The 25,151-nt window shown below is 42.0% G+C and overlaps 1 protein-coding gene and 1 pseudogene across 2 annotated transcripts in view; one reads left to right on the top strand and one right to left on the bottom strand.

The window, feature by feature from the left end:
* Positions 1 to 7,981: 7,981 nt before the first annotated feature.
* MICU2 (mitochondrial calcium uptake 2) overlaps positions 7,982 to 25,151 on the bottom strand; it is a 175,728-nt gene continuing 158,558 nt past the window's right edge. Inside the window, exons 8-13 of one of the 2 annotated variants that reach the window (XM_069969828.1) lie at positions 19,474 to 19,500; positions 18,270 to 18,367; positions 10,704 to 10,875; positions 9,469 to 9,577; positions 8,542 to 8,699; positions 7,982 to 8,355 (exon numbers count right to left, since the gene is read on the bottom strand). In XM_069969828.1, coding sequence (XP_069825929.1) covers positions 8,248 to 8,355; positions 8,542 to 8,699; positions 9,469 to 9,577; positions 10,704 to 10,875; positions 18,270 to 18,367; positions 19,474 to 19,500 — 672 coding nt within the window. In that variant the 3' untranslated portion in view covers positions 7,982 to 8,247. The remainder of the gene's footprint in view (positions 8,356 to 8,541; positions 8,700 to 9,468; positions 9,578 to 10,703; positions 10,876 to 18,269; positions 18,368 to 19,473; positions 19,501 to 25,151) is intronic. The other variant, XM_069969829.1, reaches the window with a different exon arrangement.
* Positions 24,525 to 24,813, top strand: LOC138792420 (selenoprotein K-like; annotated as a pseudogene).

A 25,151-nucleotide genomic window follows, 5' to 3' on the forward strand; every position in this document is an offset into this window, starting at 1 on the left:
TATGGGACAGAAAACTACAGTTTGCTGAAGAAAAAAAAAAACGCCACACCCTCAGCATGCTGCATTTTGGGAAAACTGACACAGAGCTTCAAAAACACCAGATAGAAGAGAAAAATGCCACCCCCAAAAAATATAGGGCATCTCAAAAAGAGTGTATGGCATTTCATAAACTTCCATTGACTTTAAGTTATCATCTGGCCACTGGCGTTTTCTGAAATTTTAGGGCAGTGTGAAGCCAGCCTAAAGCATTTATTCAAATCTTTAAAGCATAAATATAAATTCCAACTTGTTTCCCCCTAAAACTAAACATAGGGTTCATCAGAAGACCACTATTAATGAAAGCAACCGCAGTAAAGCAATTGATCAAATGCCACCAGGGAATACTAAAAGTACTAAAATATGCATTTATCTGGTTGATATCCTGCTGTAAACAGATGAGACAAGAGCTGAAGATAGAAACAGGCACAGATGATGCTCCTGAATCCAGAGCTCGGGCTCCTGTCAGAATCCTTATATAATAAAACCTAGCAATCAGTGCCATCTAGTGGTTTAACATGATAACTACATGCAAATTGTAACCTTACCATCACTTTTATTTGAAGGGCAGTGATGCTTATATATAGATTCTCCTGGGCAGGTTCAGACATTAACCATAGCAACCAATCAGATTTCGGCACCTAAATCGGTTGCTGCCTTGCTTTGAAGCTCCACTGCGCACTTGTTTTTGTACTTCTAGCATGTGTGGTTGTGATGTGCTCACTTGCATTATAGTCTTCATCCAACTGGTTTATCCACCTTTTACCTTCTTGGTGTGGGTTTGACCAATATAAATAAATAGCTGAAATCTGCCCCATCAAATCCGTAGCCTTAGGGTCCATTGACAGATTACCTGCCAAAGATTTGAAGCCAAAGCCAGGAATGGATTTGAAAAATGAAATCTCAGGCTTTCCTTTATGACCTCATCTCTGCTTATAGTGTTTTTCTGGCTTTGGCTTCAAATCTTTGGCAGATAATCTGTCAGATAATCTTTCTGTGTAAATGGACCCTTAGGGTAAATTCACAGGTACTTAATCTACTGCAGATGGTGCAGATTTTACCAATATAACAAACAGCTGAAATTTGCACCATCAAATGCGCAGCAGATTCTATACATGTGAACATACCCTTACGGTATAGTCAGAAGTACCATGTTTGCTGCAGATATGATGCTGTGTAAATCACTGTAACCTAATCACTGGACACAGCAGAAGGACATGTCTGGATTCAGAAGGCCTGGTCTCAAGGAGGGCAGCAAAGAAGCAACTTCTCTCCAGAAAAAAACATCAGGGACAGACTGATATTCTGCAAAAGGTACAGGGAGTGGACTGCTGAGGACTGGGGTAAAGTCATTTTCTCTGATGAATCCCCTTTCCGATTGTTTGGGACATCTGGAAAACAGCTTATTCGGAGAAGACGAGGTGAGCGCTACCACCAGTCTTGTCTCATGCCAACTGTAAAGCATCCTGAAACCATTCATGTGTGGGGTTGCTTCTCAGCCAAGGGAATCGGCTCTCTCACAGTCTTGCCTAAAAACACAGCCATGAATAAAGAATGGTACCAGAATGTCCTCCAAGAGCAACTTCTCCCAACCGTCCAAGAGCAGTTTAGCAATCAACAATCCCTTTTCCAGCATGATGGAGCACCTTGCCATAAAGCAAAGGTGATAACTAAATGTCTCAGGGAACAAAACATAGAGATTTTGGGTCCATGGCCTGGAAACTCCCCAGATCTTAATCCCTTTGAGAACTTGTGGTCAATCATCAAGAGACTAGAGATGAGCGAACCGGGTTCGGGTTCGAATCGAACCGAAAGTTCGCTATTTGATTAGCGGGGGCTGCTGATCTTGGATAAAGCTCTAAGGTTGTCTGGAAAACATGGATACAGCCAATGACTATATCCATGATTTCCACATAGCCTTAGGGCTTTATCCAACTTCAGCAGCCACTGCTAATCAAATGCCGAAAGTTCGGGTTCGGATCGACTCGAGCATGCTCCAGGTTCGCTCATCTCTACAAGAGATGGGTGGACAAACAAAAACCAACAAATTCTGACAATGCAAGCATTGATTGTGCAAGAATGGACTGCTATCAGTCAGGATTTGGTCCAGAAGTTTATTGAGAGCAGCCAGGGAGAATTGCAGAGGTCCTGGAGAAGAAGGGTCAACACTGCAAATATTGACTTGCTGCATTAACTCATTCTAACTGTCAGTATAAGCTTTTGTTACTCATAATATGATTGCAATTATATTTCTGTATGTGATAAAAACATCTGATAAACACACATAAAAACCAGAGGGCAGCAGATCATGTGAAAATATATTATTTGTGTCATTCTCAAAACTTTTGGCCATGACTGTACAGCTCTGCTACTACTTATACACAGCTACTGTTTACTGCCAGTGTGTACAGCAGCAGTTTAGGAATGGGGAGGGGAGGGGTATGTTTAAGTTGACATTTAACACAAATGGCCACCAATGACAGTAATAATGTGAACGAGATAATAATGATAGTTAGCTATTGGTGGGGGTCCGTTAGTTCAATGTTAGGCACCCACTGGGCAGATATTGATGGCCTAATATATCATTGTCTAAGAAGACCTCTGGTTGAGGTTTAAAATAGCTGCACCCAAGAGTAGTTATTAGAGATGAGTGAACCTTGAGCATGCTGGAGTCCATCTGAACCCGATCGTTCGGTATTTGATTAGCGGTGGCTGCTGAAGTTGGATAAAGCCCTAAGGTTGTCTGGAAAACCTGAATACAGCCAATGACTATATCCATGATTTCCACATAGCCTTAGGGCTTTATCCAAGTTCAGCAGCCACCGCTAAGCAAATGCCGAACGATCGGGTTCAGATGGACTCGAGCATGCTCCAGGTTCGCTCATCTCTATTATACACATTTGTAAATTACTTCTATTTAAAAACCTCAAGCCTTCCAGTACTTATCAGCTGCTGTAAGTCCTGCAGGAAGTGGTGTATTCTTTTCAGTCACACACAGTGCTCTCTGCTGCCACCTCTTTTCATGTCAGGAAGTGTCCAAAGCAAGTGTCCAAAGGTTTTCTATGGGGATTTTCTCCTGCTCTGGACAGTTCCTGACATGTACATAGGTGGCAGCAGAGAGCACGGTGTCAGACTGGAAATAATAAACCACTTCCTGCAGGACATACAGCAGCTGATAAGTACTGCAGAGTTCAAAGCCAGGGCAGGATTAAAATATGAACTCTGTGTGTGTTCTATATTGCAACAATATTTAACCTATTTGCATCTGTTGCTCACAGGAACATGTCATGGGGGGTGCTGGATGGAGATGATGGGCAGGGATTGTGATGATTGGCAGGGAAGTGATGTGTGCTACCACTTGCTTACCTCCAATCTTTTCAGCAGTGAGACTAATGACCAGCTCTGGCCGCCCAGACATTTCTGTTTTAGAACAGCTAGAGAGCTACAGGTTTCCCCCCAATGTCCCAGTCTGTCTGGAACATGGGTCTCCAAGCTGTGGCTCTCCAGCTGTTGCAATACATTTCCCATCATGCCTGGACAGCCAATCCAAAGCTTTGGCTGTCTCGGCATGATTAGAACTGTGGTTTTGCAACATCTGGAGGGACGCAGTTTGGAGATTCGTGGTCTGGAATAAAACCCTAATAATCCATAGTTATAATTCCACCTTTATTTAGTGCAGGAGTATAATGAATACAATAATAATTGTACATGATCATTATCTGTGTATATATAGACTCCATACCAAACATTACAGAAAAACAAACACAAATCATTATTCTTCCTTTCACTGTTCCCCCCCCCCCCCCCCCCATTTAAAAAAAAAAAAAGAAATAAACACACAAAGTCCAACAATACAGCGACCCCAATTGTGCAGTTTCCCATGTAAACACCCCGGTCAGTACACACGACGCATTAGTGACACTCATTACACTCCAGTTTTTGGCACACTGTTTCAGTAAACCTGCTCTGTAAGCAATAGACACTGTAAGAGACATTGATGAGATCCAATGTATTGGGAATATTGTGAAGAACAGGCTGAGGCTGTTATCCATAAAGACTGGCACCGACACCTAGGCAATGTCTATGATCGCCACTGTAAGGGCTGGACTCACACCTATTAGGGTGGATTCAAGACTGTGTTGAAGAAATTTCACTGTCTGGTTCATATACACCTGAATAAGGCTTACACAAATCTATATATAATGAATTATATGAGATATGTGAAGTCAATTGTTTTGTGTCAGCCACTGATCACTATCCATATTACACAAGGCTTTATTAGCCTGTTTGGACGATAATCGCCCTGTGTAATAGGGCAGTAACAACCATCAGGATTCGCATCCTAGCAGGACTCTGATGGGTCTTTGAAACTACTGCCTGAGACCTGTGCAGACCGACTGCAGGAGACACCTATGGCTCCCTACCGAGCATATAAGGAAGACTGTGGATACTTTCCAAGCCCTTCAATCCCAACTCTCTGGGCAATCCGCTTTCCTCTATGCTTTTGGCACATGCTCTTCAGTATAGGGAATTATATAGGCTTACATATGAGTCCGAGACTGCTGCTAAACATACTGAACATGCTTAGTAAATAAAGGTAATGACAACAAACTGAGTTTCTCCTCTGAGTTCCCCTTTTAGTGTGTGGCTTGTAGATGCACCTATTGCTCAACAGTCCTGAGAACTGGTCCATGAAAGAAGTGATGGGAGAGCTCCAGGTGGTCTCAGGTTGGCATATGTATACAAACTTGTCCCTTGTTTTGTAGTAAGCACTTGTGTTATTATGTATGCGGACTACCAATATACTGTAATAATATGTCCTTGCAAAAAATGTTTGCTCCCATCAGGCACTAGCTTCTCAGTATGACTGTTACAACCCTATTTAATATGTCATATCAGCATATACAAATAGCAGCCTTACCATAGTGGTGCCATTGTGAATCTATCTACCCCTGTGGACTGATAACGTCTTACATTTTGGTCATAAATATAGACAGCTTCCTATACTCTGAATATCTCATTACACAGTCTGTAAGTGGAGTTTCTGTAAGTGTAGAAGTAAAAAAACACAAAATTGGTGTCTAGTAAAAATAAATCGACATATATATCCCTACCCATCAACCACCCACTGGCCCTAGACAGGTTTCCTTGCAGAGATTTGAATTTTAAAGCAAACCTGTACCAGCCACCCCCCACCCCCCAACCCCCTCCCCTCTGTGAATTAGGGCCCTATTCCACCGGACGCATAATCGTTAACGATAAACGGTCCAAACGACCGCTATTACGAAAGACCTAAAATCGTTCGCCCATTTACATGGAAAGATAATTGTTACTTATGATCCTTCTTGCGGTCGTCTTGTCGTAGCAATAGCGTTTGTCACTACTGCGAACGACTTCTTATTCAATGCGAACGATTTGCGAACGAGCAACGTTAAAAAATAGGTCCAGGTCTTATTAAACGATCAACGATTTCTCGCTCAGTCGTTAGTCGTTAACTGCTAGTCAAATGAACGATTATCGTTTAGATTCGAACAATTTAACGATAATCTGAACGATAATCATATGGTGGAATTGGGCCCCTAGAATCAATGAAGCCGCGTCACAGAGGAGAGGGGATATCGCCACGCTCGGGGCTCAGAAACAGACCGGTGCCGAGTTCAGGAACCTGGCGACAATTCAAGAAAAGCACTGCGCCACGGGCATCCCTGCACTTGTGCCAAACGATTAGGGTAAAAAAAAAAAGCACAGCGATGTACCTGATGGTGCATTGACTTTAAGCAAAAGATTTAAATGCAATAACTGATCTCTACCAGAGAAGCGAATAAAGAAAACTTTTTTTGTTGTCCTTAGAAACCAATCAGAGCGCAGGTCCAATTTTTCTAGAACCCTACAAGAAATAAAAGCTGCTCTGTACTTCATTGCTGTGGGCAACACAGACTATTTCACGATTCCCCCCCCCTCCAAATCGATACTGATAGACTAGAGATACATTCCGGAAGGACAGCATATTACATGCACACTGTCTACGGCACACCAGATGACTATGTACAGAACACGTTATGATATATAAATCAGCCGACCCTGTAAGATTTCCCAGCACAAGAGAATGACATCAGTCGGCTATAAGCACTTTACATCCATTAGTGGAAAAAGCCATAACTAAATATGCGGCTCCTTAAAGAGGATCCGTCTGCTCTCCTGACCTTATTTATTCTCCATAAAATAATTCAGCAGCGTGTTTTCTTAGAAGTGTGTTGTGTCATTAATGCTGTAAACAAGGAGGTCAACTCCGATATGCATTGGATGAAATAATAATATAACGTGTGTATAGCACTGAATGGGTCACTTAGTAAAGCAACTATGTGATTTGGGAGTGCTGGACTCTCTTGGTTAGTGTTGTGCTGCTCCTCTTGTTATTCTTCCTAGAAATGTACAAATAAAACTGACAACTGGGTGTTACCATTTCAATTATCATTAGAGAGTGTTCCTACACTCTGGCTTTGTCCAATCACTATTGACAGATTTAGGAATACATCTCATCGTCACTTGTCAATTTATTCACACATTTCCAGGTGAATAATAGAGCAACTGCAAAGAACAGAACAGAAAAGCCGCTCCAGACCTGTTATTTGTGGTGAATGTCAGGACGGATCCACTGACCAAGTGCTTAATGTTTAGGCCATTTATGAGAAAGTGTATTTTGTGTAAACTTATTCTAGACTAATGTTCCGCATCTGATGGCTTAGTAGCCACATATGGAACTTGGGCGCCTTATGTAGCCCAAGCCGCTGATACTATTTTAGAAGGGTTAAATGGGTTTTCCATGACTAAAGAACAACAAAATAAAAACACCCTCTTTTTTTTTTTTTTTTGCAAAAAAAAGCACTGTCAACAGGGGTGGTCATGGTATTACAAAAGAGCTTCATTCACTTCAATGGAACTGAGCTGTAAAACCCACACCCAAACGGAGGACAAAAGTGGTGCTGATTCTTGACGAAAGCAGACATTTTTTTCTAAACCGGCATAATCCCTTTAAGCCCCACTCTGTAGCCACCCAGAAATGTCCACTTTTGGGTGGGGGTCATGGGATTTCCTTTGGAAAACTAAGAATGTTGACAATTATGGTTTACACCATGGTATAAGTGATGTCTTTAATAGGCCTTTTCCCTTTCAGATAACAAGAGAACTATTTTAGTGAGTTAAGTGTAATATGGCTATAATAATCCCCTTCTGTGAACCCATTATTTACCATGGACAAGTTCCTGCTGATATTCAGTGTGTCTTATATACTGTACATGCACTACCTGACCCCTGTTGTTGCACCACATATACTGACTAGAGATGAGTGAACCTGGAGCATACTCGAGTCCATCTGAACCCGATCGTTCGGCATTTGATTAGCGGTGGCTGCTGAAGTTGGATAAAGCCCTAAGGCTATGTGGGAAAACACGGATATAGTCATTGGCTGTGTCCATGTTTTCCAGACAACCTTAGAGCTTTATAAAACTTCAGCAGCCCCCGCTAATCAAATGCCGAACGATCGGGTTCGGATGGACTCGAGCATGCTCGAGGTTCGCTCATCTCTAATACTGAGATATTATGTGCAATAACAGTGAACAGTTTCAAGTTTAGTGCAAGGTCAAAGGGTTTTCTGAGGCTACAAATACTGTAAAGGGTCTAATATACCCTCCAAGAAACAGCATCACTCTTGTCCACAGTCTGTCTGGTATTGTAGCTTGGTCTCATTTAAGCAAATGAGTCTCAGTAGCAAAACCAAACACAGCCTATAGACAAGTGCTGGGCTGTTTCTAATCTCAGAAACCCCTTGACATTTTGTGTTTCCAGCCTCTCTTATGCGCTATAATCTGTTACAATGCTATATACAGGTGCGACTCCCCAGCAGTGCTGGGCGACTATATCATACATTGCAAGAAAGGAGTGCCAATGCATTCTGGGATGTTTATTTCCCCGGACCCCAGAGCAGCAGAATAGCAGAGCCTGTTTAGTGCAGGTAGAAGCCAAGTCTGTCACCTGTAAAGGGGAACCCAGACATAAACACGGCACAGGAAGGAGCCGCCCATGAGATCAGTGCGGTGCTGCAGAACAGGCCGATATGTGAGATGCTATAGACAGGTAAACCAGACGTAAACACAAATATATGGAAAGAGCAATCCCGGAAAACTAGACATTCCATATCATGGAAGGATGGCTTTAAAACGGACTCTTCCCAGCTTGCTTCCAGACTTCATTGGCGCCTTTAATGGTTTCCCGTTTGACACATTTCCAGTAGCCTTGTAGTCCTAGCTGTTGTGGCACATGCTAAGAAGAAGTAGAAGGAAACTTTAGTGACGGCAAATATTGCAATGCTGTTCAATGGACATTATTACATTATTTTTCATTGACTCCCACACAAGGAAAGCATGGACACCTCTACTGACCCCAAAAAAGAGGTTACTCCTGTGTATCTTTGAGCATATGAAGAACAACAATACAATGTGCAATTACCTTCAGTCCTCTATGGAGCCTGTTCTTCAGGACTCCTAAAAATTCTCCGTGGCTTAAACAGTTGTCCCCATCTAGATCAAAGATCTTGAAGACGGTGTCCAGGACATTTTCAGATAATTCCTCTCCTGTAGCCACTTTCACCGCTCGCTTGAATTCAGCTGGGGAAAGGAATAAAGAATTGCATAAATATAGTAAAAACATTCCCAGTCTCCACTGCCAAAACACAACTGCACGAGCTCATACACATTACATATAAGTGGGCTGGACCTGCTCATTTATACAGTAGCCGTTGTCTATCGAATGTGTATCAGAGTGTCCTAACAGCAGAGGATGTGTGAAAAGCAGAATCAGGCAGGCTAGACTTCAGCTTGTCTGATCCTTTATTCACATAGGGGATGATGAGCTGTCAGCAGGAGAGTCTGACAGTAGTTTATTCCTTCTCCTTCCTTCTCTAAGCATGCGTCTGTAAGGGGGTGTTGGGGGGGGAAGGGCTGCCAACCAAATAAGTTTATTTGAGTGACAGCTACTGAAGATGAACAGTCAGATTATAGCTAGATTCTTCAGGTATAGCTTTGGTTTCATCACTTTCCCGTTCCCTGTTTCTTATTTAACATGCGCTCAAATACCTTTTGAGGCAGCCCGTCCTGTCTCTCAGAGCATGAAATCCCAGCAAGACCTGGGTTATCTTTTCACGGTTTGCAACAGAATGGATTATCGAAACTCCTGGAGTCATGTATCATTATGATGCCGGGAGCTCCGAAAAAGTTTAAATCTTCACAGAATTCCGATAACCTGATACGTTGCACACAGTCTGTATACAATCACCGTGCATGGAACTTGGGAAAAAAGGTCTAACCTAGCAATTACAGTGAAGTGACAAGTGACATGGTTGATTCTGTATTCCAAGGCCTGTATAGGGACTCTTACCCAACTTCACCGCTTTGTTTGCCACACTGAACATTTTCATAGTGATAGAGAAATCTTCAAGATTGTTCATGAATTGATAAAAACTCTTGAATTCCTCCATGGTGATACTCTGAAATTCCAAATGACAAAAATCAATCACTCCGAAGAAAAATAAAAAAAAATATACTAACAAAAAGCATCTGACACAAATTTTGATTATTCGGGGTGGCGAGATCTCCAATGGTTAGATATAGCTGTGAGAAGCAGGCGGGACGTATAATATAAGCTCTATGAGGCACACAGGGAGCTGCTTCCAATAAGTGCTTTGAGTACACTTACTAATACTGTACATTGGACAATTTTACTATAAAGTGGCCAACCCCTTTAAAGGGAACCAATCACACAAAAATTGGCTATAAAGCTAAGGAAACATGCTTGTAGATCAGCCAGCACGCTTCCTAACCATCTCCCTGTCCCCTCCGTCCCCTGTACATAGAGCCCGCAAAGTTAGTTTATTAGTCTCCCGGGCTCTATGCAAATTACCTTGTAAGTAGTCATGGTGGGCGGGCGGCTTTTTCAAGTAGACACTGTCCTGGGCCGGCTCCGGCGCTGTAATCACGACCCTCTGAGCGTGTGTAGAAAGCGCCGCATGGTGACGTCATTAGGGGGGGCCGGCATAGCACGTCGGCCTGTCCGACGTCTTTACTAAGCTGCGCATGCGCAGTGCAGCCGGAGAAGACACTGCGGTACTGCGCCTGCGCGGCGTAGTACAGCAGCGGCTTCACCCACAGTACTGCACATGCGCAGCTTAGTAAAGACGCCGGCCCCCCCTAATGACGTCACCATGCGGCGCTTTCTACACACGGCCAGAGGGGCGTGATTACAGCGCTGGAGCCGGCCCAGGACAGTGACTACTTGAAAAAGACACCCGCCCACCGTGACTAATTGAAGAAGCCGCCCGCCCACCGTGACTTCTTACAAGGTAATTTGCATAGAGCCCGGGAGACTAATAAACTAACTTTGCGGGCTCTATGTACAGGGGACGGAGGGGACAGGGGGATGGTTAGGAAGCGTGCTGGCTGATCTACCAGCACGTTTCCTTAGCTTTATAGCCAATTTTTGTGTGATTAGTTCCCTTTAAGGATTTAAACAGCACTAAAGGCTGGATGTTGACTTTGGACTTTATCATGGCTATTTAGTTCTGGGGTGACCAGGGATGCAAATCCACAGTCACTTTTAATAAGAGTTGCACTTACCTCTCCGGGAGGGATCCTGGTTTTCACATTATGCCAGTAGATGTCATTGCCCTCCTCATCTGTGAAGAATAGCAGCCATTCTGCAAAGTCCTCCTTCCTCATGAAGTCCAAACCCTTTGAGAATTGTGCAAATTCCATTTCTTGAATCTCTGTCTGCAAATTTTCAATAAACCTGAAATAATAAAGCAAAGGTTACTGTTTCTTCTTCATGCATGATCACAGCAATGTCTGGTGTGGTGTAGACAATAACTATCCTGTACATCTAGCCTAATAGCTTCACCATAAGGTATATGAGCAACTCCTGCCATTGCAGCCATGGAGTGCATTGTGTCCACCAAAGGGATACTATTTCTGAAGGCTCAAAATCTACTTATGTTATAAACAAAAATTGGCTTTATAAATATGGCGTTCATTCCAAATGGGATTTCTCACTGTACATACACCTGTAATCTGATATAAATACATGATAAATCACCCCTACTGTTTAAGGCATAAGCAGGGCCCGATAAATCCTGTAAATCTGCTAGATTGCCGCTCGTTTACTGGGCCTATTACACGGCCCGATAATCGTTAAACAAGCATAACTTGCATAACTATATACATTACCCATCCACGTTCCAGGGCTGCTGCTGCGGTCTTCTTCTCCCCGGGTCCCGCGCGCTGTAATGTCAGAGTGGCCTGTCAGCTGACAGGCCGCTCAGCCAATTACAGGCCGGGGCCGCCACTCTGACGTTACAGCGCGCGGGACCCGGGGAGAAGAAGACCGCAGCAGCAGCCCTGGAATGTGGATGGGTAATGCATATCGTTAGTCGCCGCCCATGCACCGCTATTACACGTAGCAGTGCACGGTCGGCGGCCGACAAAAATAGGTCAGAACCTATATCAACGATCAGCCGATGATTGTTGTCATCGGCTGATCGTTATATTTATTACATGGAGCGATAATCGGACGATTATCGTTCCGTGTAATAGTACCCATAAGAGGAGGATTTGTGTTCATGACGTTGGGTGAATCTCTATGTTATGTATTGAACTGCCAGGCCCTAGACTTGGTATAACACAGGGATCAGCTTTGCTTATAACATGCTTTGATCAGCAGGACGATAAGCTGCAGGAAGGAACAAGAAAAATTCTCACTTTGGCTGCAAAGGAAACAACACAATGCTGAAAACCAGTACAAGATAAGTTAAGGAAAGAATTACGCGACTTTTTAGGTCGACTCTGGCATGTTGTTCAGACTGGGAGTCTTCCACTCTAAGTTGTGTCATGCTAACGTCTAGACCTGTCACTAGGGGGCGCTGAAGTTCCATCCTTAAACTTTTAAAGAAGGGACTGCTGGTTATGAAAAGTGTTTTTTTATTTTTTTTATTTAAAGTATAATATTGATACAGCTCTACATGTGGTGAAAGCAGCTTCAGAGACTACTGCTGCTTAGGAGGTGACCTGTAAAGTACTGTACAGTTCTTGGGCAATATACTAAGGGGGACATGTATCATCCGGCATACAGATGATTTTCGGCGGAAAGTGCCAATTTGCGCATTATTTTATTCGCAAATGGCCGATTTGCGAATAAAATATTCGCAAATCGCCACTTTCCGCCGAGTACGGAGGGGAGTGGGTGTGAAGGGGGCGGAACGGAGGACGCGGACTCAGAGTTCGCGCGATTCACCATCCGTTCCGCCGAAAGATACGCTGAAAACCTACTCCAGTCCTCAGCTGGTGTAGGTTTTTGGCCGAGCGCACGGGATTTATGTACAGGCAGTCTGCCTCTACATAAATCCCCGTAGCGCTGGAGATGGGGGGACATTTTTAAGTCCGGCGTAAAAAACGCCAGACTTAATAAATGTCCCCCTAAGTGTATAAATGGATATGTATGTCATATATACATTATTTGAAAAAACTAACAACTTTTGACATGTCAAAGGTTTTGATGGGTTGGGGTCTGACCCCCACCAATTGTGAGATAGAGCCGGGAGTAGTAAAGTTCAGAAGAATTAGCAGTGGGATATAGTAGCAGGTTTCTACTAACTTCACCCATTTATCATTGACAATTTTCTGCCTAGAATTGAGCTGCAGTGCGGATTCTTACATCTGCAGTATGCCAGTTTCTGTCATGTATTATTTGCAGATTTGTTGATTTTTCTCATTGGGGGAAGTAAAGCTCCACTATAAAACCTGCAAAAAATTTATCACTGGGGATTTTGCCATGATTTATAGCAAAATATACAAGGGAAGATTTTAAACCACTGATAGATAGAAAGATATATAATATATATATATATATATTTTATTATTTTGCATCAACTGCAGCAGCAAACCCTTAAAGGGGTTATCCAGAATTAGAAAAAGTACAGCTACTTTTTTTTTTTTTGCTTAAAAAACAGTGCCACCCCTGTCCTCAGGTTGTGTGTGGTATGACAATTGACCTCTATTCACTTCAATGGAACAGAGCTGCAAAACCTACACCCAAACTGAGGAAAGGAAAGGTGCCACTACTGGAAGACAGAGGTCATGTTTTTGTAGGCCTGGGTGTCCCCAGTTGTCTAGGTTTATAATAATTGTTCTAAGCAAAAGAACGAGTCGGACAACATCTGCGCTCAGTGTTTCCTCTCCTGGCTCTGTCATGTGACCAAGACAGCTACATAATGTACGCCTATGAGGTTTCCCCACATACACACAGAGCAGGAAGAGAGGCACATGGCAGTACAGTATGTCTCTCTCCTGGCTTGTACTGCTCACTTGTAACTCAGCTCCAGAAACATTACAGTAAGAAGTGATGCACCTCCTGCTCCTACTTTAGACATACCCTCCGGCCATGTGGGCAGCTCATCAGTCTATTTTGGCCAGACAACCACTTCAATCAGACAATCCTGACCGCCTGCACCTACTAACACAGGCCCTCACAGTGGGCTCTAGGTAGCCACTCCTGCCCTACAAGATGTGTGGCATGCCTTTCTAACATGGCCACCACCAACGCCATCTCCGATCTTGCCATGTGGTCAGCCCCAGCCCCTGGGAACAGCAAATAAACTGCAGTGGGGGCTAACAGCACACATTTTAGAGTTGCCACATTGATTCACCATTCAGCTGTGCTCCTTCTGGGGGGAGAGAGACAAGTGAGCGGAGATGCATACAGTACAGCTCACTTTACAGTCGCTGCGATCACCAAAGCCTTTCCTTCTCCTACTTCTCTATCACAAACAGCGAATGTGTCAAAGTGATGTGAACTACATGTAAGATCCTATTCTTTTAAACATTATATTTTATTCCTGGAATACCCCTTTAAGAGCAATCTACAGATCTGTCAGCTTCGCTTCATTTGGGACAACCAGTGTGTGCCCTAACTAGTACAATCTGTGCAATAACACAAAGGGAATGCCATGAAATCTAATATAATAGCAGAGGAATTATAGACTGCTTTGTTAGGAATGTTGGTTCCCATCGCCTGCCATTCTATGAATAATGAGAGGTGACAGAGTAAAATATTTCCTCAATAAGACTGAACCTGGCGAGGACCCATAAGGAGTATGGGCGCTATGTACACAGCCCTGAAATGGTGCGGCTGATTAGATGAATTATTCATGGCGGCCCCCACAATGAGGATATGTTCCTGATAAGCCCCGCTCTCGCCCTTGTATGACACCAGGACGTTGTGTCTGCAGGCAGTTGCTTAAGATGCCGACACCTCAAAAGTCACAAGTTACAATTAGTTCGCTCAGAACAGTATCGGTATCTGTCAGAGGCCGGCCATGACACATTGCCGAGACTCAAAACAGCTTTTTGATATTAACTAAACTATGTCTGGCAAACACTGGCCATAATCGGATGATCAGAGTCAGGGAAAAAGACTGGGGCGGCCAAATCTGACTGTTATCACACAGTAAAGGCCTCATTCAGATGGGCACATTGTACCAGGGCTTAATTGTCCATATTCCAGATGTGACATTCAGCCCAACACCCCCCCCCCAACCCCGCACTAGTCTACTAAACTGAACTTACAGCCCTATGGATCTCAACAGTGCAGTAAGTACGGGGTAAAAGAGTTGTGTAGAGCAAATAGAAGCATTTCTTAAATGGGTTGTCTGAGATGGGGTATAACTACTTAGAGGTGTAAGATCGTGGCTAACACCCCCACCCCCTTGCATTCTCCAATTGTTTTATTTTTTTTAATGAAGCAGATCCATTTATTCTCTTAGAAGCTGACGAATAGAGCCCAGCACTGTACTCAGCAATGTTTGGAAGTTACACAGATAGCAAATGCAGCTCCATTCACTTTGGGGACATCTCTACCTGCTTGATCCAACTGGATTCCAAATATTTTACTTAAAAAAACAAAAAACAAAAAACAACCTTGATAGTAACACAAAACCAATTCTAGTCATAGTTTCCTTCTATGGCTGTCACTCCTCCTTCATTAATGTCCTTAATTGATGACGCTCCAGTCTTTTATTCTTGTTCCTGTGACTTTAAGCGCTTCCACTTATTGGTCCATCAAGAAAGGAATACACTTTGTTGTTTAAGGAAAATGCAGTTTACAGTAAGAGGACGGAGGTCCATTGTGTAATCCACAAACTGGCCCAACTAAGACCGAACCAGAGAATGTCGATAAGGTGGCGCCATCTGTACTGGCTGTATATCTGTTCATTTGAGTCTCTTCTTAAAGGGGACCTGTCACTAGGCCTGGAAAGCCTCAGTTGACCCTATTACACTGCCCAATCCCAAGCTGCAGTCTCAGATCAGCACCCATTTAGGGTGGGCTGAAAGAACAGTTGCTGGATCAATCTTCAGTTTTCTTTGGCTGAGTTGATCAGCTGTTGGCTGATAACTGGCACTAGTACATGGGGTGATATTTGCCTGTTTGGCAGATAATCACCCTGCTTTTTGTGAATGAAACATTTCATCCTATGCAACTTAGTACCAGGATCAAAGCAATGTCACTGGCCAAAGGGGTAAAGTTTCTTCTTGTTGAGAGCACCATGACGGCAGGTGGAAACATAGAGGCTATTCACATTTCAACAGGAATTCTGGAAAGAATGATATGCTAAGCAGCTCTCTTGCGCCACCTTAGCGTAGCTTCCCTTCTTTTTGACTTGACCCAAAGCTTAGACATCTCAGACAGCTACTTTGCACATACTTCTTCCTAAAGTTTGGTGATCATTTTGGTGGGGTTTGTTGCTTCAACCTTCAAGAATTTATAAGCAAACTTCAAAAACTTTTTTCAAAAAGGATGGATCGCTGTAGATGTACCACCTTATGCTATGACCCCTTATACAGATCACCCAAATTGTAGGTGTGCCCATTGCTGTTCAATGGACTCGGAGAACAATGTGTTTGTCGTGCCTTAGCATGTGATACCTATGTCTCTTTTTTTCCCCTTTACAGATTACAGAGTAAAGAGACTGGTAAACCTGACCAATCTTTTCTCACGTAATGTTCTCCACCTGACAAGTGTCTCCTTCATCTGCACAGAAAGGTTTCTCCAGGCAGACAGGTGTCGTGTTTCTGCATTCAGCCCTCTTCAGACCTGTCAGTACACTGTTATCTCAGTGCCTAAGAGCTCTCATGTGGGTCCACTCAAACTCTTCTATAAAAATGACGACTCCATCCAAAAACAAATACGTACCAAGCCAACATACTTCACAATTTTTTTTTCTTTTTTTCAGGACAGCGGAGACTTCTCAACAAACTTGTGACGGATCTGGAAGACTTCTGGCTTTCCCACCAGGGTAGAGATTTCCCTTGGTGAAATGATGTGTTCTTCTAAAAATCCCATCCGTCATCTCCCGTACAAACAGCGTGGGGTAGATCAAACACCCACAACAATGTTCTGTGTGAGGCAAAAAACATCAGCTAGAAAGCTGTCTATGAAAGATCGAAGCTTACAGACACAAAAAATAGATGTGCTGGGTTTCCATTATTCCGTAGGATGATGTCAAAAGTGCTATTTACTCTGCAGCTCGGAGGGCTCTGATCTTCTCCTCAATGTGCCGTGCATTAAATAAACTCCACTGTCAGCCCGTGATATATAGAATGATAAAAAACACATTCCAGTTCAGGAGGAGGGGGGGAAAAGTGACAATCTTGAAAATTACCAGGATTAGACCCTACACTTAGCCTGCAAACCTTAGAGTGAAATGTGGGAGTAAATCCTGATAACAGGCTTCTGTCTGTGAGGTGGATACAATCCTAAGGCACAGGCCTGACGCATAAAGTATGTGTTTTTATCATAGCAAGGTTTCGACAGGGTGAAATGGAATTGGATCTGCTGTAAAACCCTACTGTGTATACAATACTGAAAAGGTCATCTGATGAGGAAAAAAAGTAAAAAAATTATTATGATCGTCTTTAGAATGATAACTTTTAAAGTATTCACAAATTCGGGAAAATTTAAAATAAAATATGTAGGATGTTATGTAAAATACACAGTGCCAGAAAGATATTGTAAGATTTAGAAAAGTAATTTAAGATGGAATTTATACTAAAGATAGTCTATAAAAAAAAGTTAAATAGTATAGGGTTAAATTAGCTGGAGGCCAGAAAAGTGTCCTTTAGAGCTCTGGTGAGCCGATGTATAATGCAAAAAAAGATGGGATATGTACAATAATAATAAAATAATAATAATAATAATAATAAAATAATAATAATAAAAATAATAATAATAAAAATAATAATAATAATAATAATAATAATAATAATAATAATAATAATAATAATAATAATAATAATAAAGAATTTGTTAAATGGATGACATAATAGTCTATAGATGGTGGATGACACTGTATGATAATCATTGCAGCTTCCATGCAACATGTATGTTAGGAGCTTTTATGTAGAACTGCTCAGAGAGCAAACAAAGAAAAAAAATAAAAACCAAACAAAACACACATACCTGCTGCTATCTTTATGTTACCATCCCTACTGCTCAGAGCTTCTCCATTCCAACATATGGGTTATGCCCACTCAGCCAATCAGTAGCCGCAGCAGTGACCCGCCGTGGACAGCGATTGGCTGAGCAAGCATTTCCTGTGTGTGTCAGGATAGATAACTGGTGGGTGAACAGTGCTAGCAAGGGAACATGTGGCTTCTTTACTTTGTCTCTCTCTCTATATCTATCTACACACATATACACATATATACACACATTTCTTTAAACTTGGCTGCTAAACTTTGAAGGATCAATGCAGAGAAGAAAGAATATATTAGAATATACAGTACACGGAAGAATGAACCCCCTGCTCTGTATAGCCATATAGCTGTTTCACAGCACTACATTATAAAGTCATATTACAAAGTAATAACTTTATTAAAGGACAACTCCAACATTAGAAAAGTTATATAAAACTTTGTAATGTGTGTTAATAAGCTTTCTGGCTCCATTCCCCCCTCTCGGGCAAGATGTCTGCCCCCATAATAATGTACAAAAAGTTAAAAATAATTTAATTATATTTATATTATAAATATATTATATTATAAATTATATTTAATTCATAGATCAGAAAATAGACACCGATTGCAAAAACAACATTTTCAGTATCCTAAATCAAAATACATTTAGGGGATAAATACCTGTAGAAACTGGCATACTGCAGCTTATCCCGTCCTGCACGTCCAAAGAAATAAACAAGTAAGGTTGTGTTGATGTCTGCACTTTCTGTAAGGGATTCCTACAAAACACCATTAGATCTACAGTTACCATTGTGATATTAAAGCCGTACGAAGCAAAGGGGGTATTAACTAGAATATGGCAATGTAATACAGTTAAACCTTTCCATAGACCAACCCCCTTAAGAAGACCACCCTTAATCTTGACTTTGTACTTTGACAATGCGACCTCTTGTTACAAGATGATGGGTGGTCACCTCAAAAGAGGTTCTAATGGACATGAATAAAAGTTAAGGTTGCTTTTGGTGAGGCTGTACAGTGTGCAGGGATCCAGTGCATACAAGTGTATGAGTATCCTGTACCACATTTGGGTCCATGGTCAATCAGATAGGGGTTTTTCTCACTTACAAGTTTCCCTTAACAATACAGGTCCATACTGAGCACCTTAAGTAGGGACTCTCTGCTATTTAACAAAGCCTACTCCACACAGATCTGTCTTTGGACAAAACATGACTGGTAAACCATGGTCAGATATGTCACGGTATAGAATACCGTTCGATGACGGGTCCACCATAGTCCACATGACATATTCTATCTACACCAGTGCTCCAAAAACCAAGATGGGTGGCCCACCAGTATTAAGAAAGACCAGCTGGTAAATCATATGCTGGGCTTTTGTCTGGTTGTTGCAGAACCGAATCATTCTTTAATTATTTTAATGTTTAGTTGTGTTCAGGAAACCGAAAGATAAATTAAAGGGACTTTTATTCTGCCTGAACCAAAAGTCAGAGTGGTCGCCCCTCCCCACACACACACAAGCAATCGATGTTATCGCGACAGCTTCCTTCCACCCCTCCAGCCTTGATGGATAGATCTTTACTTGTCTGGATATCATGACTGGCGGTGTGAGAAGCTGCCGGTGACCATAATACAACATCACATTCCGATTGGGTGAAACTCCAACAGCAATTTATCCATCCTTTGTGACAAGGAGACTGCCCAAAACTAAAAGTGTGTCAGCCAAATGGAAGTTTAGGGATTATTTGGAACAGCAGGTTAATTGCTGAAACACTCTCGGCCCCCAAGGGCTGTAGCGGAATTGAGTATGCAGTTAGTAAAAGCGAAAAGAAGTGAAAGAAAAACCTGAGAACTCTTCTGGAATCCATACCTTGAAGGACTGGTGGAGTTTTTTTTGCTACAAAAAATGAGAGATGCAAGAGAGTTTTGCAAGGTGTGAAATAAGAATAGGAACGCCATAAGAAAACCAACACATCGCTTACTTTGGCCAACAGCAGCGATTAACAAGCCGCAATCCTAATAAATGGCAGGCAATTCCATGTGCAGAGCCCAGCCCTAGAAACGCTGCACTGCAGCCTGAGTACATTACCTTTAAATAGGTGTTTCAAGGGAAAGCTTTTAAAAGGTAAAGAAGCAAGATGGTGTCATACACATACTGCCTAATAATATACAGGACTGGATAATTTTTTTTCCTCTTTTTTTTATTATAACTTGGTAACATAACAATTATTTTTACTTCCCTGCCAGAGCTGCTGATCTGCAGAACACAATCCGGTGTGAGGTAAAGCCTGTGGACACATCGCATGTCAAGCTTCCTAAATAATGGTTAAGGAATTCTAAAGCCGGGGTCTTTGTGAGCACGCTACACTCAAGTGCTGCCCCGTTCTCTAGTGAATCATACTTGTATCTGTTTATTCCGCTGCCTCCACATAGAAATTTTGCTATCAGAAATTTGCACCAACAAAGAGATTTGGAAAAGGCTTCGCAGTGTCCGTGTCCAAATACCGGCATGACTGATAAAGAACGGAACAGATGACAAGGCCAGGAGGGGACTACCAGACATGCCTCACATTGCATCATAGGCTCTAGCCATAATAAGCAATATTCAATACCACAGGACATGATATCAATGTGCAACCTGGTTTTCACGGTAGTCACTCGTAAAATAGCTTCTATTGCCACTAAACGTTTTACTATGGCCCGTGGATGCCTTTGAGGTAACTTTTAACCCCAAAAGTTACCCTAAAAATATTTATACTGATTCATTATATTAAATTGGTCTTATAATATAATACTCCGCTCACTATATTCCAAAGATAGGCTTGATCTAGCTGCTGGTAAGAACTTTCTAGACTCATTAACTCTACCTTCTCTTGATACCCCTTCTCTTGATACTCTCAATGCCCCAGTCACATTGGAGGAAATTACTGCCACTATCTTTACACTTAAAAATAACAAAGCTCCAGGCCCTGATGGCTATAGTGCGGAATTTTATAAATCTATGTCTTCTGCCATCTCCCCTACCCTTCTTTCTACTTTCCAAACTATTCTGACTGACCATCACATGCTTCCCTCGGGAGATACTGCATATATCAAAATACTACATAAACAGGGGAAGGATCCGACATCTCCTAATTCGTACAGGCCAATCTCTTTAATAAATTTAGACCTAAAATTGTTGGCAAAGATTATGACCAATAGATTGGCAGACATCCTACCATCACTAATAGGCAGCCATCAAGTTGGCTTTATAAAAGGACGTTCTGGTGTCACTTATATAAGAACGGTACTAGCGGCCCAGTCTGGTGTCCAATCTGGGGGTCGTTCCAGCCACTCTCCAGGTCTGTTGGCAGTTGACGCCGAAAAGGCTTTTGATAATATCAGCTGGGAGTGGCTGGACATGACCTTAACAAAATTTGGTATCACAGGTCAATTCAAAGATTTTATCTCCACAATATACACATCTCCGAAAGCTAGAATTCATACCCCGGGTTTCCTTTCAGATAGCTTTCCCTTACAAAAAGGTACCAGACAGGGTTGCCCCCTATCCCCTCTATTGTTCAATTTGGCAGTGGAGCCTCTTGCTAGATATCTTATTTCTTCTGACTTTTTCTCAGGCATACGGGTTGGTTCCCAAGTCATCAAAGTTACATGCTTTGCTGATGATGCTTTAATATATTTAGATAACCCAGATCTACATGTTTCAGCAGTATTAGATGCCTTAAAATTTTTTGGTTCCTTCTGTGGGTATAGAATCAATATACATAAAAGTCAACTTCTTTACCTAACTCCACATAAGAGGTCTACTTCGGGTCCTGCGGGGGTCTCCATCGGTAAATCCTATATTACTTATCTTGAAATCCAGATTGGCAGAACTCCCTCCTCACTATATTCCCTGAACTATCGCCCTATAATTAAGAGAATAAAACAAGATCTCCAGAGATGGGAATCTCTACCATTGCCAATTCTAGGCCGTACCCACTTAATCAAAATGATGTGTTTTGGAAAACTGTTATATCCAATGCAAACAATACCCCTTTTACTCAAACATTCTGACGTTTCCCTACTCCAATCATATTTCACTAAATTTATTTGGCAATCAAAGAGACCTCGTATTGCCTATTCCACTCTCTGTCTCCCTACTTCTAAAGGTGGCGCTCAATGCCCAGATATTAGATTATATAATTTAGCCGCTCTCTTTCGCCATGCTAAAGATTGGATTATGGACACGTCATATTTCTCCAATATTTTAATTGAGAAAGCTTTAGCAGCACCTTGGCCTTTACCCACCCTGCTACATGCTAAATTACCAGAACTACCCCCAGAAATTAAGAGAAGTGTTATCTTTAAAGACACCATTGCCACATGGAAGGCGATACGAAAATTATATGGTTTACCCTTTTGCCTATCGAAAAGATTTCCTCTGTGGCATTCACCACTTTACCCACCTGACTCAGACAAATTAGATTACTCAGAGTGGCAGAGTGCACATGTTTCTTCTGTTGGGGATCTGCTGGATACTAATTCCAGCACTTTCTTATCATGGAATATCGTCAGAACACGATTTAAATTGTCTTCATTTAATTTACCTTAATACGATTCTATAATTGAATTTCTTACTTCCAGAGTACGGGGCATAGCAGAAGCAGAAAGTGATATAGAATTTGATAATCTATTCCCAACACCACCGGTTCATAATTCTTTATCACATACATATGGAGAACTTAGATCACGCTCTCAAAAGAATTTATCTAGACAATTTTTTTTTTTTAAAATGGTCCTCTGTAATTTTTTCAGAGGATCTGACCCAACAAATATTGAGAGGATCTCAACTAGTGCATTCTGCCACTCCCAATGTGGTTCTACGTGAAATACATTTCCGCTTTATACACAAGGCTATATATGCCTTTAATATTCCTTTTTCCAACTCCCACACTTCTCACAAACAGTTGCCCGAAATGTTCACTTCCTAAAGCAGACTTGTTTCATTGTGCCTGGGCCTGCACGCGAGTGCAGGAATTTTGGGACTCTGTGCGGCTCTATCTTTTGTCCACTTGGGGCCATGCCATACCACTTCTCCCTCTTAGTTATCTTTTTCATTTTATTGATATAGACTCTACTACTCCTTCTCCTAAATTACTTACTTCTAAAGGAATTCATTTAACTCTATTAGTTTCCCTGAAATGTTTATTAAGACACTGGACACTGGATACTCTACCAGACATTTCTGAGGTAATCTCCGCTCTGAAGGAGATCTTTCATTGGGAACTTTTGGATGTATTGCGCACCAAAGAAAAATCAACATAAACATTTATGTCCAAATGGACACAATTTCTAATTCATGATTTTACTATAGAAGAGAGAGACTCTGTCATTAATCAATTTAAGGACACTGATTGGTATTGCATGGCCGCCCAAAAGGGAACTCTGGGAGCACTCCAAATATCTTAAGCTTTTCCCTTTCTCTGTTAAAGACAATTCTCTCCATTCTATTGGTAGCATATTTGAATATCTGACATCTATACCGTGTTTTAAGGTGAGATTATAAATTACTGTTTTTCCACTTATGTTTTTGGTAAGACTTTGTTGTATTGTATATGATAATATATCTTTTAAGGTTATTACAAAGGCTCATTGTATCTGTATGATATTGTAAACATACAATCCTTTGTTGCCTGTGAGCGACTTTCTTTTTGAATATGTAATGAATTTTCAATATGTATGTTCAAATATTACATAAGCCACTAATAAAATATTGTTTAAAAAAAAATAATATAATACTGCTTAATATAACAAAGACCATACAAGCAGTAGTATTCTTAAGGAAGCTTTGGGCATATGATGTATCAGAACTAGCGATAAACTTGCCAAAAGTTCGGGTTGGACTACGTTCGGCCGAGACTGAATTTGAATGCAGCCCTAAGGCTTCCTGGAAAACATGGATACAGCCATAGGCCATGGGCTGTATCCTTTTTTTTCTAGAACTCCCCTGGGCTACATAAAACTTCTACAGCCAATGGAAATCCAATGCCGCATGCTCGGGTTCAGACAAACCCGAGCATGCTCGAAATTTGCTCATCTCTAGTGACAAGGTGCTGAAAAGTGTAGTCAAGGCTTTTCTTCAGCCGTCTTCTTCATGTAAACCAAGTATGCAGACTGACATCATTAGGGAACTCATACGATACTGACTTTTCTTGGCGAAGGATACCAGTAAATTAATAACTTTCTTATCAATTCTTCCTTGGCCATACAGGTGTAAGTAGAGACGTTCATGCCAACAGTAGTTATGAACGGAGACTGGTTCTCTTCCAAGATGGCCTGGCCGCACAATTTATGATATGCTACTTAGGTAATGCATAGGATGCTTATTAGATAACGTGATTATGACTGAGTGGGTTTTCCTGCTATCGTGTAGAATATGTTGTCCTGTGCTTGGATTGAAAGGATTTATCTACAAACACTTTGTAATCCGTGGGACTGCTCCATGTTGTCTAGATTAGGACTATCTGCAGATACTATTTCGCAGCTGATCTCACTTGCGAAGAACGGTTTTTGGGTTGATATGTGCCATATGCTAAATGGACGCATACTTTACTGTCCGAGGTTCATGTTATCTCCTGCTAATGAGGTGAGCTGCCAGTTATTATGTTAGGACTGGACGCTCCTGTTCTGTAAGAATGGATGGATGTGCTGAGGCTACTCCCCCAAGAGGCTAATGCAAGAGGGCAAAGCTATGAAAACTGAGCACTGGACCTAAAAAGTCTAGATGAACACCACAGACAATTATGGCTTATGCATAGAATATTAGGGAATGATTTTCTCCTCATAGATGGAAGTCCAATAACAGTCTATAGACTGTTTAGGAGCTTTAGGTCGACTATAGTGTAAGTCTCCTCCAAGACTATATCAAGACTCGTGGAGCGGCCACAACATGGTGTATATCTCGAACGGACAAGTGTTGGATGGGCAGCGGAGGTCTCCATGGAGGCTCTCCTTCATTACAGGCCTATTCTGGGGGATAACAGACTTTGTCGTCTTGTTCTTTCAGAGAATGATTCGACCTGACTTGACAAGAAGGGGGTGTTCAAGCTCTGTATCCAGCTCAAGATATGATGACGGAAGAGGTCCTCCAGGACCACCACGACGTAGAATGGGACGAATCAACCATGGCTCTGGCCCCAGCCCTCCACCAATGGCAGGAGGTGGATGAGGAAGGTAAACGCCTGCTCTTGGAAGCAGGCAACTAGATGAGAACATGAAGCAGTAAAAGGAGACAAGGAAAGAGCACATTACCCTGTTCATGTTTTCCTCTGCATGTGCGATGCTCTGCAGCCTTGCAGACGTATGATGTTGCACTGGGCATTCCTTACCCAGGATCCAGTATGACTGATGAAGCATATGTAAATAACTGTAAATGTACTTTTTGTAGTACTCTGTGTCTTATTTGACTGAACTTAGAACATGGGCAAAGTATGGATGGAAGAGGTCTGCAACATCCAAGGCGACTCTGGAATCCGTCAACAGCACAAAGCCACTTTGCATGTCATA

The sequence above is a fragment of the Dendropsophus ebraccatus genome, chromosome 5 (genome assembly GCF_027789765.1).
Source record: "Dendropsophus ebraccatus isolate aDenEbr1 chromosome 5, aDenEbr1.pat, whole genome shotgun sequence".
Lineage (NCBI taxonomy): Eukaryota > Metazoa > Chordata > Amphibia > Anura > Hylidae > Dendropsophus > Dendropsophus ebraccatus.